The sequence below is a fragment of the Emydura macquarii genome, unplaced genomic scaffold, assembly GCF_026122565.2.
Source record: "Emydura macquarii macquarii isolate MOO-44397 ecotype Brisbane River unplaced genomic scaffold, CSIRO-AGI_Emac_v2 contig_1348, whole genome shotgun sequence".
Classification (NCBI taxonomy): domain Eukaryota; kingdom Metazoa; phylum Chordata; order Testudines; family Chelidae; genus Emydura; species Emydura macquarii.
In genome coordinates this window covers 8518354-8538092 of record NW_027131485.1, presented here as the reverse complement: position 1 = coordinate 8538092, position 19739 = coordinate 8518354, and the positions used below count along the sequence as shown (strand labels likewise).

The following is a 19739-nucleotide window of genomic DNA, read 5'->3' as shown; positions in this document are numbered from 1 at the left end:
TAATGCAAAAATACGAGAGCCCAAGGAATAACAATGAGTAGCTTTTACAGAATGCTATTCCCTCATAGATAGCACTTTACAAAGTAAGGGAAGTGTCATTAGTCCCATTTTACAGATGGGGAAACGGAGGCACCGAAAGGTGAAATGACTCGCCCACACTGTCACAGAAGGTCAGTGCCAAAGTGGGGAATAGAACCCGGGCCCCGCCCCAGTGCCAGGCCATTGCCCAAATCGCTGGAGCTGAGGCAAATCTGCAGCCAATCCAGGACTGCTTGCTCAGCTTCCCCTCCAGCAGAGCTGCGGTGAGCTACCACTCAGGCAAGGGACAACAACTCACCTACACTGACTTACGTTTCCCACAGAGCCTGCAGTGACTCAGCTCTCAGCGTGTGGCAGCAGCAGCCTATCCCTGGGTAGACCCTGCGTCAGATGACCTCCAGGCTCAGGTATTCCGCAACCCTGCCAGAGCTGCAGATCAGTCTGTACAACAGCACTACCTGGCCAGTAACCCTCCAGCTGCCTTGCAGTTTATCAGTCTTGCCAGACTCCCAGCCTGCTCTTGATCCAGTTCTTATTCCTCTTCCAGTCTTGCCTTGCCCGACTCTGACCCTGCTCCAGCCTTGTCTTAACCTCCTGATCCCTCTTGACCCTCAGACTCTGACCACCTAGCTTTGACCTTTGGCCTGTAGCTGGACTCCAGCTATGGTACTGATTTGGCTTGTCCACGGACTCTGACCCCCTGGCTTTGCTCTCTGCTCCAACCATTAGGCATGATTATCAGGAGGCAGCACTTGACTCAGGATGCTTCTGAGAGCTGCTTAAGCATCTTTTAAAAAAAAATAACTGCAGGCTTGCACCTTATAGCCTCCTTCAAGGTTTGTCAGTAAGTGCGTTTTCAGCAAATAACGGGGACTCCATGTGCAATTTTGTCAGCATAGTAACTTCTCATACGTGCTAATTGGAATCAAACACTCAGGGAGAGCTTTACCTCGATAGCCACGTAGCCATCCAGCTTCTGCAGCTCACCAAGTAATGCAGACAGCAGAGAAGACTTTCCAGCTCCCACCTGGCCAACCACAGCAAGTAGACAGCCTTGGGGCACGGTTAGATTTATCCTGCAAAGAGACAGTCCCGCATCTCCCCAGGTTAGCACTATAAGCACCTTTTAGATGCAGTGTTTGCAAGGGAAACTAGCAACGTTTTTACTCTTGTCTCTTAAAGAGAAGACAAAAGTTGCTTCCCCTTCCTTCTGTTAGTTGTCAGGTCCCTGTTATACAGGACAATCAAACTATTTCCTTCTGCCACACTAACTTTCCATCCCTTTTTTCTGACTGCTCAAAACTCATCCCATCAAAGCTGTCTCTGGGCAGGATGCCATCGCCCAGTTCTCCTCACTGTTGCTTGTTATCATCTAGAGATGGGCTTTTGTAAACAAAATCCCAGATCTTAATCCTGTTTGAGTCTGTTTGACATCTAGATCTAAATGTTGAAACAGACCCATTTATTTGTGTTGGTCTAAGCCAAGTTACTGGATCTAAACATACTTGCACTTTGGCATGCTCAAAATCAGGATTCAGATCCAAATTGTGATTTGAGCCCATCTCAGCTACTGTCAGTTTCCCATATCCCCCTCTTCCACTGTTATATTCTTAACTTTTTGTTGCATTTTATGATATTATCCATTTCTGGAACTGTTGTGCATTGTGAAATATGATGATATGGAACAGTATAAAATGGATTGCGCTGTGAAGGAAATAAATATTGTTGTTCCAATTTTCAAAGGAAACTGTCTTATTAAAAAGACAAAGTGGATGATGAAATATCTTTTACTGGACCAAGTTCTGTTGGTGAGAGAAACAAACTTTTGAGCCACACACAGCTCTTCTTTGGGTCTGGGAAAGGCATGCTGAGTGTCAGAGCTAAATGCAAGGTGGAACAGATTGTTTAGCATGCTGTCTTATTAAGACAGCCAAAGCCCGTATTTGGACAAGTGGGTGTTTGGGCAGCTAAATGCAAGCTTGACACACCCATATACCTAGTTGAGAATCCAAATATAGAACTGGGACATCCTATTAGTGTGCCAACATTTGGACTGGACGTGTGTATGATTTTGCAATTTAATCTGAACTATGTTATTTAGATCAGAAATCCCTCTAACTATCCTGTACTGACCTCCCTGAATTCACTCTGCGGGGCTGGAGTCAGCACTGATGATGAGTACTGAATCTCTGGAAATATTTATTTGAAATGAAACCCTGTACCTTTTAAGGCAAGGAGAACTTCCTCTGCACCAACTGAATGTTCCATTCTTTACAGTGATGTGATCCTGTACTAACATATAAAGAGACATGAAAGTATATATACATATTTAGCAATAGGTACATAAATGTACCTCTTTCTATAACTTTCTGTTGCATATTTATTTATTGCAACGCAATAAATGACCAATGTTCTTTGTGGCTTAAAAAAGATGTATGCAATTTAATTATCACCGAACTGTGTGCACACAGTAGAATGCATATACACTAGCAACTAGAGTAGGATCACCAAACCAACAGCTAATGTGATTTTTGATCAGTATCAGCCAATGGCTAGATTTGTTCTATTGACTTAGAGGAGATTTTGAGGGTCTGGTCCTTAGTGTAAATCAGGACAGCTAGCCAGCTCTTTGAGAATGTAGCCCTCAATCCCTTCATCAATTCCTTGAGTTATTCAGTGACCCTTAAGGTCTGCATTCTAGGAAGTTAATTATTGTAATTAAGACTATTTTAATGTTAAGACTATCAAATCTTCTCTTGACCTTCCTCTTAAAAGCGTAATTGACAGCAATAGATTATTTCTTTGTGGGGGAAGAAAAATACAAATGTAGGGTAACAATTGTATCTGTCAAATCATAGCCTGACACACATCAATATAAAGGAGAGCGAGAACCTGATGAAATTGGTGCCTAGAACGGAAATGCAGCCACATTTTACATGGTGCGCGCTCTTTATGCTGTGTTTAATTGGTGACAGTGGAAGCTGAGTGCTATGCACTCCTCACCAAGGGCAATTACTCCTAGGTAAATGCTTACAGAGCTCTGAGGAAACTGTGCTCATGTTGTTTGGATCCAGCTCTTCAAGACGAAGAAAGGCAGCTAAACGGTTTAAGGAAACCTTGGCCTGAAATTAAAAACACACAAAGCAGCCAATAGATGTAAAATATGAAAGAAACGGTTACAATCGAAGTGAGTGCCTACCTCATGTCATTTCCATGGCAATGGGATTGTCGAGATGTTTGCAGTTTATTGGTGGAAAATTAAACTGACAGATTAGCGTTCTTGGTGCTCTAGGGAGTAATGGGAGTTGGTGCTCTTCTCCCGTACCGATTGCCTTTTTCACATCCAGCTCAGCAACACCTAGTCCTTCCATGTCCTTTCTTCCTCTAGGAGGCTGCCACTCTTTCTGTTTGGATGTCTGCAGTTGGCGGTCATTTCCAAATATGTCCCAGAATCCTTTTCACTGGCTAAAATGCTCCTTCAAATGAGGTCCAATGACTGTTGTCTTGGGGGGCAGGAGGGATGCACAGCTTTCCCACTTCTGCTAGAAGCAGCAGATGTTCCCTCCCCCCTTTGTCTCCCTGGCTTGGGTAAGCAGCCGTCTCTCACATCTCCCCCTCTTCTCCTGGGCCAGTGCTGAGAGTGCTCCCCTTTCTGTCTAATCACCCCACTCAGTATAATGGAACCTGGGGCCCACCTGAGATCTAGTGGTGCCTGCTGCATAAGAATGAGCAGAAATAAGGAAACATTTCTGAAGCAGTGGTTTGGAGTCACCCCTCTTCCCACCTGGAGAAGAGTGGATTGGAATTGGCCCATTGCTGTGTCTGAGCATCACAATGCTATTTGGTCATCCACTTAGATGTGGCATCCTGGGGGGATATGGTACCATCTTGCTAGATGGGAGAGGTGGCAGCTTATTTAACCTATCCCTAAGACTGCCCCTGATCTTGTACATCCTTATTCCAGGTGAATAAATATTTGTTTGCAAAGCCGTTACCCCAGAGGAGATGGGGGGCGGGGGGGGGGGGGGAAATGAAGACAAAAATATCTGGATTAAAAGGTGAGAGAGTGTGAGGGAGCCTAACCTGGCCATAACCCAAATCAGTAACATTACATTACATGATGCCACCCCAAAAGATTGTACAAACTGCTCTTGCTAACCACTGCAGACCCTATGGAGTACTGGCTGCAGAGCAGTACCCAGAAGGATCCACACACCTGGGTGGCTGCATGACCTCATGCTCCACTCCATGATTCCCATGACCTTCCCTCCCTGACCTAGGCTAAGATTGAGCAGCTCCTTAAGAAATCTCTACTTTCACCTCAGAACAGTGATGTGCAAAAGACCATCTGCAACTCACTTGTATGGCAGCGTTTATGGAAAACGGCAGGAAAGAGTGAGCAGTGTTGAGAATGTTGATCAGGGTCAAAGAAATGAAGGCTTTCTGAGCATCAAGGACGTGCTGCTCATCCACCAGGGTGTAGACCGCAAACATGACACATGCAATCTGCAAGGGAGCAAAAGGGGAGCAAATTGTTATCCACAGACAGGCAAAGGGGTTGCTCAGATGGTGCAATCATTCTCCAGGGTCTCATTTTGTAAAACCCCAACGGAATCAGCCACACCCGTTTAGGTTGTCCTATGGGTTCTAGAGGCAAAGTTATCTGGTGACAGTACAGGCAATCTGATTGTGTGTCACTTATGGTGCTTTTGAGATAGTTACAGCATTGCAAATACGGCGAAATAATGCCATGAACATAGCCTTATTTCTGAAGGGGAATCATCAAGAATGCAAATTGTTGGGCTGGGACAGCAGCAATGGAACCAGGCATTATAAAAAATATTGAGGCCCTGATTCTGCAATGAGCTCTGAGTGGGTGGAGGAACCCACCAGTCTGGGTACAGGAATCTGCCGGCAGAAAGCCCATTGTAGGATCAGGTGAATAGATGATAAACTTCTCTGGGCAGCCATCTGTCTATTTGATTTGACTGCCAAGTGCCATGCACAGCTATGGTGCTGAGGGAATAACAGGGTGTGTGCTGTGGAGGAGGACGTACTGCTCACCAGGAATGTAGAAGAGTGGAAGGAAGACACAGACAGTGAGAAGAGGATCTGGGAGCTTTTCAAAGCTTGAAGTTCTTGCTTTCGGATACCGAGCACTTTCTCCATAAAGGCTTCCTCCCAGCCATAGAGTTTGATGATTTTAATGTCACTGAGGATGGCATTGGTGAGTCTGGCTCGGTTATCTTTATGGTTCATCTGGTCCTCCTAAAATAAAGGCCCATTGAGGCTGTCATTAGGAATGCTGAAAAGGTCACTATTCCGTTTCTGAGAACACTGCCTTGGACCTGCCTGTAAATTTGGAATGGAAATTCAGGCTATTAGCTTACATGTGGGCCCTTAGCTTGTAGATCTGTCAGGTTGGATATTTACTTTTGTAGCTTTAGGCAGTTTAATTGTTTAGTTGTAGTAGAAAAACATTACAATTTGTGTCTGTGAACCTGCAAAATAGAATCCTATTGGAGAGAGCTCACTCTAAATCTCTAAGCAATCTTCACAGGCTGGGATGGCTGGGATCCTTTCAAACATCAATGATCAGCATGGATAACAAACACTAAACTATCATTAGTCACATCTCAATGCAATGCCTTCCATTAAAATATACCTATATGTAATCACCTGTCTTTGCTTTGTTCCTTATCCTTGGGCTCCATGGGGCCCTCACCTGGGCGAGGGTGACAGGATTTAATCTGTGATGCTAACCCTTGAATCCCAGAAATTCACATGCCAATGATAACATTTTGCATGTTTAGGAGGCAAAATGTACCTGAAAGTGACTCCTTTTCTTGGTGATCACAAAATTCAGAGGCAAAAGAATTAAAAATACAGCAATTGCAGTCAAGGCAGATGGTCCCAGGAGCTGCCAGGAGAGAAGTGGTAGAAGTGACGTAGAAACACAAGAAACATTGGTGACATATTTGTAGAGAGAGTTTTCCAGATCACCTTGTACATTTCCTGTTTTCCCACCTGAGGTGTGAGTCTAACCCCCTTTGGGTAATACCTAGAGCTTTCCTCCTCCTCTCCCTCCAGGAGTATTTTGATGAAGACAGTTAGTGTGACTAATTCATCCTTATGCTTCCTCAGCCTTCCATGAGAATTCTGGAATGATTGTGGTTCTTACTCAACTATGCAAATGTGTTACAAAACACCGGAGTACTGAATTCACAGAGGTAAATCCTTCTCTCAGGTACACTGGGTAAGCCCTTTGAAGCCAATGATGTGGGTGGATCCAGTGATTTTGTTTTCATAGACTGTCTCATAGCTGCTAATGTTTTTTATATTGCTGAATTATGTTTATTTCCCTTCTAGGAGCAAAGTCATGTCTGTGAGAGATCCAAGAACATGCTTAAGAACCAACACTTTATTGTGATTTCTTAGCAGCTCTTGAATATGATAATGGGGACATCTAGTGGCTGGCTTAGGAAAGTCACACAGGCCAAAGTAAAAAAGGTCTGGCTGCGTGGTCTGGCTGAATTTAAATTAGCTAGCAAAGTGGAACAGCAATGTTTTATTGCACTAGCTTTGGGCCACTGGAAATATGGGTGCAAATGTGACTTAAGGGGCAAATTATAAATGAGTTTGTTCCTCTTAGCATAGCGTTAATGGATTTCTGCTCACTTTACAAATCACCTCAGTTTGCTACAGAGGCCAGCACTGGAACAATCAGAGCTATGCAGGCCTGGGGCAGAGGTATGTTGGCAGAGTCTGCACAATGTCTGCTTGCATTACTCCTGGCTATAACTGGTTATACCACTCTCTCTCTCGTTCATGTGAGCACTAATTCCCCCCAAATGAAGAGATGGACCAAAGTCTCTCTATCGGTTCCCTGCAAGTAACCCCCAACCCTCCACATCTCCTGAACAGGGACAACTATAGCAACACCATCTCCAGAAAGGTGGGGAAGCTCAGCATGACACACAGCAGTTGCTAGTCACTTTCCAGTGCTGTAATGCCCTTCCAGGTGCTAACACGAGCACAGCATGGGCCATCCTAGTCAGCAGAAGGGGGTACAGGAAGTCTTGCAAGATCCCAGTCTTCAAAGCTGTCTGACTCTTTACAAAGATGAACATCCCATCACCTAGGGTACATGATTTATCCAGGTAGCTGATAGCCAGGTAGGCTGAAACAGAAATGTTTGTGATTCAAAAATGGGGGCTTTATCCTGCAGAAACATAATTCACTCCTCGCTGAAGTTAGGGATGGAAAAGTCCACTAGCATTATCTAGCTCATCTCTGTCTTGCACTAATTCAGGATCATTTATATCTTCACATTGGTATGTAGTAAATCCAGTTTATCCAGTAAGCTTACGATGAACATTTCTCATAACAGTACCTCAATGACCCCTCTCATCAAATTAGCCCCACTGGCTCACTGACTTTGTGGGAATCAGCCTTTAGGATAAAGTGTATGAAAGTTCACATTTCAGGTCATACTCATTGTTCTGTGTTAAGACTGTGCAAAACCACTAAACAGCAGAACCCTGAAAGTCAGAGAGCTGAAAACAGTTATAGTATTGATTGTAAAAGGACAATATATTTCTTCTAAATGGCACCACCAGGAGAGCCGATGCTAAAAGACCCCTTTATCCATGAGCTGATCGTAAGAACAGTTGCATTCACTGATTTTATCTAGGAGATCAGACTGAATACTGGAATCAACAAAAGTAAGCCAAGAAGTAGAGTGCTGTGTTGGTGGAAGGATAAATTAAAGCAAAACATCCAGTGAAGAAAATCATACAACAATGAACAGACGCACCTAAATGTGTGGGGAAAATTATTTTTTTAATGACTGTGCTTTTATAACACAGAGCTCAAAGATGGGTGGATGGAAAAGGAGACAGATGGAAATTCCAGGTTGTTCTGGGCAGCAAAGCTCCAAAACTCACTTTTGACAACTTCTTTTACCCCTGATCTCATGAACAGGAACTGATATGACCATCTCTTACCTCCCACAGGAAGACAAAGCAGATGATGATCCGAATGGGAGCAAGCCAGGTCCCGTTAAAATATATAATGAGATCCATTATCCTTTGCACATCGACACATACCAGATTGACAATTTCTCCTACTGTGGCTGCTCTCCTTGCTGCATTTGACATGACCAAGATCTTGGGTGGAGGAGAGAGAGAGAGCCCAGTCAAAATCAGCTTCTCTTCAGAAAATAAATGACCAACATTTACGCTGACATCAAAGGGAAGAAGGATCAGGCCCATAAAAAGGCCAAGTTCTAAACAAGAACAAAAATATCATTCAGGGTCATGTGACTCTACCCAGCAGATGAGTCTATTCACTGCCCAGCAATGGGTAAAATGATGTCTAGCCATGATCTACAAGGAGCATAGCTTTCACCTCCTGCTCTTCGGTTCTTTTTCTATATGTAAGAGCTGCTCCATGAACCTCACGACAGTCAATAGGACAATGCCTCCCCCCAGATCTCATGGAGAGTTATGCATCTGTCCTTCACTTGCACTGTAACTGCAGAATTATTTGCTAAAAATAGCTCTTTAATAAGTACTATCCCCTAATATGAATAACAGTTAATACATTAGCATTAAAAATATTAGTGGCTGATAAGAAAAAACAAGTCCTAAAGGGAAAAGCAGGCTTACCTTCCTATACACTAGGCCTGAGACTGCAGTCTTCAGCCTCATTCCCAATACAAGACACACGTACATGTACCGTTGTTCAAACAGAGTCTGGAGACAAGCTAATAGGAACAATAACGTTGCATAAAAATAACCTTTCCAGTTGGGGGCTTCTTGGTCTGTGATGAACTCTAGGAAAAGGCTGCAAGAGAACAGTGAGCTGATGGATGCAAACTGAGATGACAAAATACATGGCCCTCGCAGCAGGAAGTATTTTTAGGAAGGCCTAAACACTGGGACTTTTTGTCTTGCTAAAGGCAAGGCTACAGGCTTTGTAACAGTCACTGGCCGATATTTGTCAGTAAAACAATAGAAGGCGGGGCAAGCAGCTCAGCATCCTAAGTATGGAAAATGGCAGCACCCAACCTAATTTTTGTTTTGTTTTATTGCAGCTCAGAACATTCAACTGCTCCTTCTCAAGTGGGAGCAGAGATGCTCTAGCTTAGCACTTTCCCAGCACAGTATGGTGCATCTGCAGTGTAAAATAATCACCTGTATTTCTTTTAGGAAATATCAGATAAATTAGTGGTCAAATTCATTGCTGGTATAAATGAATGCCACACTGCTGAAGGCAATGGTGTTTCAGGCTCTTGCTCCACCTGTGAATTGGATGTGACTAGTCTGAAGTGATGCTATAATACATTTTGGTGCTGAACAAATACTGTGCATACAGCAGACAAACACTTACCTGAAGAAATATGTTTTAAGAGCTATAGGGTGCATTGTTGTACTGTTTATAATTTATCATGGGATACAGAGCCTAGAGTCTTTCAGTTCTACAGCTACAAGCAGTGGTGCCTGCTATCTCTTTTTTCTATGGAGTCTCATGATATCCGATGTATTTCTTAAAGGCCCAGCTCCTGGAGTCATGCAATGTAGAGCCTCAGCTTTCGTTTTAAAAACAAGTCGTAAAAGTTTCTAGTCCTTTGGACATAGAGAGAAACTTGAAAACATGACCTGACTGTACTGCACCTGAAAAGCTCAAATCTCTCAAGGCAAATAAAAAGAACACCAAAGACATTCATTTAAAAAAAAACAAAAAACTCATGATTTTGAATACAGGAGCCTGACTCATGACTTTCAAAAGCTTGTGTAACACTGTCTGGATTAGGAATGACCATTTATTATATTACTGATACCAATGTTGCAAAATTGCAATAAATATCGTATAGAGTATGCCATGCAAGATATTGATGGAAAAGTCATGATTCGCTAAGATTGATAAGCACATTTATATGTATGTATCAGTTTTATATTGTAAGTTCTAAAATATATATGGTATATTTGTATTTCAGACGTGTGCTGTGTTTCTGGCTTTTGTGCTGGGCATGCACTACACGAAGACCATTACACTGGCACCTTTGTTAACAAAGAGGCCAACCATTTTGAGGACTTGGAGGTTTAAGTCCCTCTCTACATGACTGAGCTTAGACTACCTGGCAGAGAAGTGCAGGGACACGTGTGTTATATGGCCAGTACCACATTTGCTCAACAAATAAACAGAGGATTTAGTGCTCCAAGGATGCCAAATCTGACACCATTCAGCAGTGCAAAAAATTCACATAAAGAAAAAACATTCAATGCATGGGCATGTACAGTATTTCATGCTAGACCATCATTTCTGAATGTGCACATACCTTAGTATCCTGGGGACAGAAAACAAGAAGACGTCACAGACAACTAAGCAGAGGGTACCAAGAAGGAAATGGGTTCCAAACATGCTCCAAAATGCTTTCAACAGTGGCTCACTCTGACTCTGTTCTGGCTGCAGTAGAACTTGGGTCTCTTCTGTCTTGGCCAAACCAGCTCCACTTTGTTGATCCTTCTTATATTTAATGGATTCTGTGTTTCTAAAGAAATCAACACAAAGAAAATTGGCTGTAATCTGGGGAAGGGCTGAAGTGTTTGACTTGTGCTGGCAACAGCACACTATATATATCCCACACTGGTAACTGGGGCTTCCCAAGAGGCCTGAATAGTGAGTTATTTATTTATATTGCGGTAGCACCTACCAGCCCCAGTCATGGACTAGGATCCCATTTTGCTGGGCACTGTAAAAACACAAAACAAAAAGATGGTCCCTGCCCCAAAGCAGTTCTGGATCTTTGGACATTAAAGTACATTCCCCACTCGTTGTCAGCATCATTAAGGTCAGATTTAGAACCTAAATGATAAATGCCCAGATCACCCTGCAGTGGAAAGAGCCCAAGAAAAGGGAAACAAGAAAGTTTTCCTTGCCACATGTTCCACCCACAGGGGCTGCCTTCCCCCTCCTGCTAGGTGAAAGAGCAGAGGAGTCAATGGCAGTGAATCCACAGGCCATTCTCTTCTGCTGATAGGGAGCACAGTGGCCATGGGGCTGCTTCAGCTCTGAACCTGCAGCAGCAGCACAGCTTTCTTAGCACCCTGCAGCCTGTTTGGGAGGATTCAGCCCCTCCGCCTTCTCCAGCACATAATCCCTCAGTGGGCTGAGCCTTGACATCCTGGATTTGGCCTTATCAGAGAAAACCCCAGCATCTTCTATTTAATGAGATCAGATGGTGTTTAATGGGGTTCAGAGGTGGTGTGTTTAGCACCTGGTGTGCTGTGAATGTGCTCTGCACTAGTTTGAGGAGAAGCTCCCACAGTCTGGAACAGATACTTACTGCTTGGTTCTGTTACAATACTTTTTCCATTCTCTTTCAAGCTGGGAAACAATTTCCTCCGAGGAGTTTTCTTTCATCAGTGACCATAAGTCGTCTGCTTGTAACGGCTGCCGATAGCCTTTCCAGACTAGCCTGTAAAATAAGCAAACAGCTAACACAGAAGCACAGGGGGATTTGAGGCCAAGAAAAATGTTCAAAGCTTTAAATTAGTCCTACATACTGAGCCCAATTCTCAGTTACTCCATTCTGAGCCTGGGGCAGGGTCAGTAAGGTGGGGACAAAGGTGGCTTTAAGCCATTCTTGGGGCCAGTGGGGGGCCTTGCCCCAGCATAAATTTGCACAACCTCAGGGCTGCTCTAACTTGCATTCTGCTTGCCGTAACCCCTCTGAAGCAGAGACAGGACCTTGGCATGAACTGGGAGTCGGGCCCATTGTATACATGCCCCTGCCACTGTCCTTCTGTTCTGCACAGTTGCCCCCTACCCCTAACCAGGCCATGTATTAACATTTACAAGAATAGCTGAAGTATTCTTGCAATATTAAGGAACCACTGTGCTCATGAAAACTAAGCAGCAGGATGGTGCGAATACATGATGTCTGGTTACCCTGGTGCCCTGGATAGATTGTGAGAGGCTGTCCTGGCAGAAGACTGGGATATTAGCAAGGTTGCAGTGATCGTATTGAAGACCGGTTCAATATTCCAAGTCACAAAAGACATTTAAAAAACCCCCAAAGCTACCTGGCCAAATTCTGCACTCAAGTCCCCCTCTCAACTTGGGGAGTGAAGCAGGACTCTTCTCCACTAGCATAATTCAGAGCCCAGTTGGAGCACAGAGGACTCTGAGGAAAGAATTAGACTTGTTGCTAGGAGCGGTTAAACTGTGAGCTTGTCAACTTTGTCACAGTCCCTTATACTTCAGCCCAGGCCCTCAAAGGTGTTTAGATAACTATCTCCCATGTAATTCAATAGGAGTTAGTGGCTAAATACCACTGAGGCGCTGGGCCCTCCTGCCTTAGGCTGATCAAGCATATCTGGTATTTTAGAGTAAATGTCTCTTGCCGCTCGTTTACTTACCCAGAGAACCACCAGAAAGTGATTTTGGAAACAAAAGAGGCCCCAAATTCTGGACACGGATTCTGTGAGAGGACAAACAGACAACTTTCATATGTAGAAATAGCCACATGTTGCACAAATTCAATACCCTGGTTTTGCCCCACCAAAAATGACATGCAACTTGCGTGTGTTAAGGCACTTTACCACAACTGCTTTGTCCTGAGAAAAGGGTTGACAGTGAAAATGACCTGACAGAATATGTAATCACTGGGATACTGATGCTTTATATGTAGATTCTGAAAAACTATCCTACTCCCACCCACACACATCACTTCCATTTTCCTTGCTGTTACCATACTGTGCTAATGACATTTGTTACATGCCTTCCCAGGGCCAGCATTGCATCTCCCTTCACTACAATTATGGCACTAATACTTAATCTTTTGTGAACAACCCACAGCCCCACTCCTGCATGAATTTAAAATTGCCTCCCTGACCCGTTTTGTTGGTTTTTGTAATATTTTATTACAGTAGTACTTAGGAATTTCACGCAAGTATCAGGGCCCGTATACAGGCATCTAGTAAAAAAACACAGTTCTTGCCTCAGTTAGCTCATGATCTAGATGTCAGGATGCAGCAGGTGGGAAAAACAGACAAATGGAGGGATGATGAATTAATAAAATAAAGCGCATTTAGCAAAAACGTTAGGCTTATGTTTTCAACCATGTCACCTGCCTTAGACTGCCGCTGTTTTTGGTACCAAACAGGGAAAGCTAGGGACTGAGTCTCAGAGTTGCAGAGCACCTGCAACTCCAGTTGAAGTCCAGGAGAGCTAGAGGTGTTCAATAAGATCCAATGGCTGGACGTTCAAGCTAGACAAATTTAGACTCGACATAATGTGCAATTTTTTAACAGCAAGGTTAGTTAACCAGAGGGACAACTTACCAAAGGTTTTAGTGGATACTCCATCACTGGAAATTTTAAAATCAGGGTTGGATGTTTTTCTAAAAGACATGCTCTTGTTCATGCAGGAATTAATTCAGGGAGGTCCAGTGGCCAGTGCTATACAGAAAGTCCGACTAGCTGATTACAAGTCCCTTCTGGCCTTATGACTTATGAAACCGCTGAAAATCAAGTTGGGGCCCCAGAAACCCAGGCACGCCAAATTACTAGTTACTTTTTAAAATGCTGGTGGTCTGTATGTAGGCTGCCATGTTTTCATCTCAACCATTCATCTGAACTGCCCATTCCCCATGGTGGGTTTTAGACAAGGGACTGATGAGTTTTAAAAAGTCAAGTACACTTACAGAGTCATTGATAGCTTTTGAGAAGAAGGGAGGCCAATCTCTAAAGAAGAACAGCATGACCTCTACTAGCAGCAGGACAAAATAAATGTAAGAGGTGACATGATGGAAGGGGTCCTCTAGGAAGCCCTATAAAAACAGAGAATTGCTGAGATTGAGGTTAAACGCTTCATGTGAGATCAGTAAAGAAAGCTGGATTCACACACTGTATAAGCCATAAGTTCTGAGTGCTGGTGTGGATGTGCACCATGCGTATTTCTTGCACCAGCTTCTTATAAAGTTTTCTATATAAGAGTTAAATTACTATTATTGCTATGGAAAACTTGTGCAACTGGAAAACCACAACACATACACTAATAAATCATGGAGGGGGGAGCTCAAGCGTAACTGTAGTTTAGAGTAAAGGTTTCAGTTTGGGGGTTTCCAAGGAGCCTAAAATGGCTAGATGCTGACATCCCATTGAAATTCAGGGCGAGTTGGGTGCTGAACTCCCTTAGACTCCTTCGAAAATTGCAGTGTCAGGCTTTGACCAGGCAGATTCCAGTAAATATTTATGGCTTCTTAATTAAATGAAGGCGAGGGGTTGAGTCCTGTGAGGATATAAATTCTTCACCCACCTAAAGCTTTGGGTAGACTTCAAAATGGAAAAAAGCTATTTCCTGGTTTTATTCTAAATGGTGTGTCCAGGAGCTGTTTGGGGAACCCCCCTTGGGCCTCATTATCAGCTTTGTGTCTGAGATAGGCATAGAGTATGGAGGAAAGTCTTAACATTTTTGTAACCACATGAGTGGGAAATTATATTATGGTAATAAAAAGCAAACAGCAGTGTCAAATGCCTAGAATGTCCCTACAGTGTGGAATTAATTAACATTGAATTAATATTGATGGACTTCATTAATACAATAGTGAGTTCTCACCATCCTTGTCTCATGGGAGTGTATCGTTCTTCTGTCTGTCAGTGAAATACATGTGCTGATTTGAACGGCTGATCTTTCCCTGTTATCACAGAAACATTTACCTGCTGGGTTTATTACTTAGGAGAATGGCCTATGCCAATATGTATCAGATCCAGTAATGTACCAAGTAAATTTTAACATATAAATGCTCATCCTAATGAAACCAAAGCAGCTGGTATAAAAGATCGAGACAGCAAGAATGACTGCCTGAAATTAAGTTGATCCTCTTGACTTTGTCTACACGCACATGTTGTACCTCTTTAAAGATACAGGTATAGTTAATGCAGTACAGCCCTCTAATGTGGACACAATCCTACTGGCATAAATGTGTTTATACAGGTATAGCTATTCCCAAATGGGAAAAGCACCTTTACACCAGTCTAACTGTGTCCATGCAAGGGGCTGTACTGGAATTACTATACTGGTAAAATTCACACCTATAACCGACAGTTATACCAGTACAAAATCTGTGTGTAGAGCAGGCCTTAGTAACAGCACTAAAATTCAAACAGCCATTTTTATTTTATTTGTGTGTGACCTGGATGCTCAGAAAAGCTGTGGGGCCTGGGGATTGAAGTTCTCTTTTCACCCATAAAACAGCTGCAGCCTGGGTAGTGGCAGTGCAAGTTTCTTTCAAACTGCCTGGCCAGGGCTCCCCAACCCTAACTCAGAGTGGCCACTTGGAGAGAGCAATTCAGTCTACTGTCCTTTTTAGTTCTTGGCCAAGACCGCAAACAAGGAGGCCAAATAGAGTTGTTAAGAAACGCCACGCCCCTGCATACTAAATCTAGAAAGTTCTGCTTACCCCTTCCAGGGCCTGTTGAATTTTAGAACTAACAGTCACAACAGTAGCTAGGAATGACAGCAGCCAATAAATCAGCAAGACGCCTGAAGACTGGACCCCCTTCAGCCTTTCAAAGTGGATAAGAAACACTGCAGGGATCTGGGAAGAAGAAATAATGACCAGTTCTCAAGTTAATGGTCAATAACAGCAAAATCCATCAGTTTGTCAGCTGGTGTCAGATCAGTTCAACATCTTTAGGGCTGAACTATTGTTCTCATTATGGTCAAATTTAATTCTACCACATGTAGGTTGTGGTAAATGGATTCCTCTCCCCCTGTTTGTATGGGGCCACTCTGCATTCACTACGGCAACCTCACGGCCGCCACTGCCTCTGCTGCATCAGCTCCCACGTGGTAGTTTGGGTCAGTGGAGCCATACAGGTGCAGACTGAGCAGCCACACCCCTGTGCCGGCGCTGGCTTGCCACCACTTCATGCAGCATCGCAGATAAAGCCTCATAGAGCACAGCTCCATGGTGCACAGGTTTTGCCGACAATATCAGCTCACCTACGGAACCACATCAGTCCTGCTGTCTGTTGGGCCTTCTGCACCCACCCATGTTGAAGGGAAAGCGGGCCAAGGCAAGCTTTGCCCCATAATAGTTAAATTAAAACTTATGCTTAAAAAAAAGAGGAATTACCATTGTGATCCCCAGAACTGCCGGGCTAATGAAGAATACTGGAGCTCGCAGGATGCCTTGATTTATTTCCCAAAGGGTGTAGAACAGGTTAGAAAAACACAGTAATATCAGTATGAATCCAAGTACCTGGGAGAAGGGAACAAACATGTTGGTGTGCACTGTAAAAGTACAAGATATAACAGTAGTCTGTGTACTATATGATATCTGAGTCATTAAAGAGGTGGTTTGGGATACAGTCTGACTGGAAGCACTTTGGAAAGTAAGGGCAGGTAAGATGGAAAGTGCTATAAGGATTGTTATTCCGTTAAGGCCTACTGGGTGACCTGGGGCAAGTCCCTTTACCTCTCGGTCCCTCAGTTTCCCTACCTGTAAAATGGGAATAATGATATTGTCCTCCTTTGTAAAGTGCTTTGAGCTCTCCAGATGAAAAGTGCTATATTTCATAGCAAGGTATTATTTTTATTATCATTACCATTTTAGTTTTGAAGAGGTGTGACATTCTGATATATCCTCTGCTGTGGTGCTCAAGATACAGATAATAGAATGGAAAACAGATCCAAAGATAGGCACTGGGAATCCAAGCAATGACTGTATTCTGAAAGCACTGGGTAAAGCTCGTCTGATTCCATTCCTGCAACAACACAAACAGAAATGGCTTAGCATAGCCACAGCCTACTATGGGCCTTACCCATTCCTTGGACTGTATGGAAAGACAGAGAGAAGGGGCCAGATCTTCAGCTGGAGTAAATCACTGTCTCTCTGTTGAGGACTAAGCTGATTTACACCATCCAAAAAGCTGGTTCTAAACATTTATAATTTAAAATAAGTTTGAACAATGGAGAGATTCAAGTTGGGTGGGGGAGTGACACAGTTAAAGAGATGGGGGAGAGAGAGAGAGAGAGATGGATTCAGCTGCATTTTGGATAACTTGGAAGGGAGATGAGAGAAGGCTGGAAAAGAGAAAGTTCCAGAAATCAGAGTGAGAAATAAGCAGGGTATGGCCAGGGGTTTTCACAGCTGAGGTGATAAAAAAAGGACAGATTGTGGCAAAACAAGAGACAAAAAACTGACAGCATTAAGGAAGAGACTGGATGTGGAAGGCTAGTGGAGAGTTGCTAACAGAGTTAGATAAAATAGGGTAAAGAGTGGGATTAGGAGGAAAGATGAGGTCAGTTAAATTCCCTATATAAATTGCAATCTGTTACTACCTTTTTTCCTGACATCTTTAATGTATAATTTCATGGAATGTATTTTAAAAATGCCATGATCAGACAGATGGACATAAGGTGTTAGCATGATGAAATTGACAGTACAATGTTTTTTTTTATATTTGAAAAATGTTAAGTAAATACATGGATTACAGAAATTACAGAAGAACAGCAAAAGTTTCTTCCCAAGGGGATCTACAGGGGGAATAACTACCAGGCACACTGGGGACAAGTCTGAGCATGTGGTATCTGAAAGAGGTATTCAGCAGGTAACTGCTATGTTAGCCAGATGTTTACAATGGACAGTGCTTTGGTCCTTACTTTCATGGGCCTAGGTGTTTGTGCAGAAATTAGGCCTGAAGCTGGGAAAAAAACTTTACATAGAAAAATAAAACCAAAACTTTCAAACCTCATTGACTGAAGTGAGGCTCCCAAATCTGTATTTAGACACTTAAGTAAAAATGGCCTGATTTTCAAAGTGCTGAACACCTGTAGCTAGGGTTGCCAGTTTTGGCTGGCTGTATTCTTGGAGGTTTCATCACATGACATAATCTTTTAAATTGAAGATTAATTTTTAGTTCCTGCAGACTCCAGGACAATCCTGGAGGGTTGGCAACCTTCCTGCAGCTCCCATTGATATCTGAGAGATTTGTGGGTGCTCAGCACCTCTGAGAATTAGGCCCCTTTTATTAACATGTCTAAAGATGGATTTAGGAGCCTAATTTTAGGCAGCCATGTGTGAAAATCTTGGCCTACATTTCTTGAACTCTTCCTTGTGGTTATCGCCTGGGCAGACCAGGTACGAGTAGGTGGATATTTTTGGCTATCTTGGGGTCTTTAGGGAGTGACAAATAGGAGAAGGGATAGATATGGCAGATTCCAGGCTCGTGCTCAAGTGACTGAAGGTTTTAATGTTGAAGATTTTGCTGCCAGATATGTCTCTGGGATTGATCATCCTGCGCTGCTCATGTACAGTGGATTGGCTTCAGGTTGCTGCCTCTATGAATCCCTAAGCCCCTTAGTGATCTTGGGCCTCAATCCTGCATTGTGATGTGCCCAGCTAGACAGCTATGCCTGCACAAAGCCCCATTGGTTAGACTGGGATTCTATGTGAGCCCAAGCGATTTGTTCGTGTAGCTCACAATGCACATTTCAGGCATTGGCTAGTAAGAGCAGCCACTTGCACTGATTGACCTTGTGCTCGAATCACTTTCACAAGACCTGTGCTAGGGTCGTTTTCACAAGATTACAGAGACAGGTGTGTATACAGGTGGGAAATCACATAAGTAAGTTTGTTTTAGCTCTATGTAAGTGGTGTCTGTTATCTTTCCTTTAGCAGCTTGTTAGGGTGGTATCAGTTCTCCCATTGATTAGGGGGCTACTGACACCAGATGTGGACCTTTCTACTCAGTGTGCAAGACAGAAGACAAGGCTAAGAGGAAAGCAATCACTTGAGGAGGAGAGAAAGTGTATGATGGTTTGCTAATTACTATAAGGCTTTATCAGGTTTGAGCAAGGAGACTGTAAAGTGTGCCTCTTTAGGTTTCCACTTACCATAGCACTTTTAAAAGTGTATCTGTTATGAATATATAACATTGCAGACGTTTATTGAAGTTAATATAAGGAGGGCTAAAGACATTTTAATACCCTTCCATCATGGGACTCGCTGAACCAAGTTCTACTCTGGATAAGCCCCACGGAATGCTTAGTGTAATTCAGAACATAATTTGGTCCCATGGGCAGCTTGTGAACTGCCAAGGCCAGTTCGTGGAGGCTAACTCCTGGCCCTGCCCCTTCTGCCTGAAGCCACACCCTTTCCACCCCCTCTCCTATTACACAGCCCCGCCTCGGGTGGCCGGAGAGCACCAGCCGGCTGCTGGCTCCAATGCTGAAGCGCCCCGGCACCAGTGGCAGGTGACCCGAGCCCCCGTGCTGCCCCATCCTCAGGCTGGCTGATCCACCCCAGCCCCCAGAGTGGGCCCACTGGCCTGAATGCCCCCAGCTCCTGGAGTTCTGCCAGCCCGCCCACCCCAGGCTGGCCCTGGCCGGTCGGCCCCAGAGTGCCGCCGGCCCCCGCCACGCCCTACTGCTGTCCCCGTCCTCCCCCCTCATACCCTAGGCTGATCTGTGGCTGGCTGTCCCACCGCACCCATGTTTGGCCCATTATATAGTGAGGGTGAAATCTTGCCCCATTGAAGTCAATTTCAAAACTCCCATTGACTTCAACGGAGAAGGGTTTCATCCTTAATGTTTTGATACTGTTTGCCTGTAATATTAATGTGTTTTATTTCCAGCCACCATTATTTCTTGCTCAGATACATGGTGTCAGTTGGAGGAGTGTCTTT

At 43.8% G+C, this 19739-nt stretch overlaps 1 protein-coding gene across 1 annotated transcript in view; it reads right to left on the bottom strand.

The window, feature by feature from the left end:
* ABCC6 (ATP binding cassette subfamily C member 6) overlaps positions 1–19335 on the bottom strand; it is a 38000-nt gene extending 18665 nt beyond the window's left edge. The window contains exons 1-16 of the mRNA XM_067551461.1: positions 19042–19335; positions 16659–16817; positions 16187–16312; positions 15509–15646; positions 13751–13876; positions 12465–12526; positions 11390–11521; positions 10382–10594; positions 8709–8886; positions 8046–8207; positions 5867–5959; positions 5104–5307; positions 4399–4545; positions 3074–3161; positions 2262–2331; positions 989–1115 (exon numbers count right to left, since the gene is read on the bottom strand). Of these exons, the coding sequence (XP_067407562.1) occupies positions 989–1115; positions 2262–2331; positions 3074–3161; positions 4399–4545; positions 5104–5307; positions 5867–5959; positions 8046–8207; positions 8709–8886; positions 10382–10594; positions 11390–11521; positions 12465–12526; positions 13751–13876; positions 15509–15646; positions 16187–16312; positions 16659–16817; positions 19042–19335 (2319 nt within the window). The remainder of the gene's footprint in view (positions 1–988; positions 1116–2261; positions 2332–3073; positions 3162–4398; positions 4546–5103; positions 5308–5866; positions 5960–8045; positions 8208–8708; positions 8887–10381; positions 10595–11389; positions 11522–12464; positions 12527–13750; positions 13877–15508; positions 15647–16186; positions 16313–16658; positions 16818–19041) is intronic.
* Between the last annotated feature and the right edge of the window lie 404 nt (positions 19336–19739).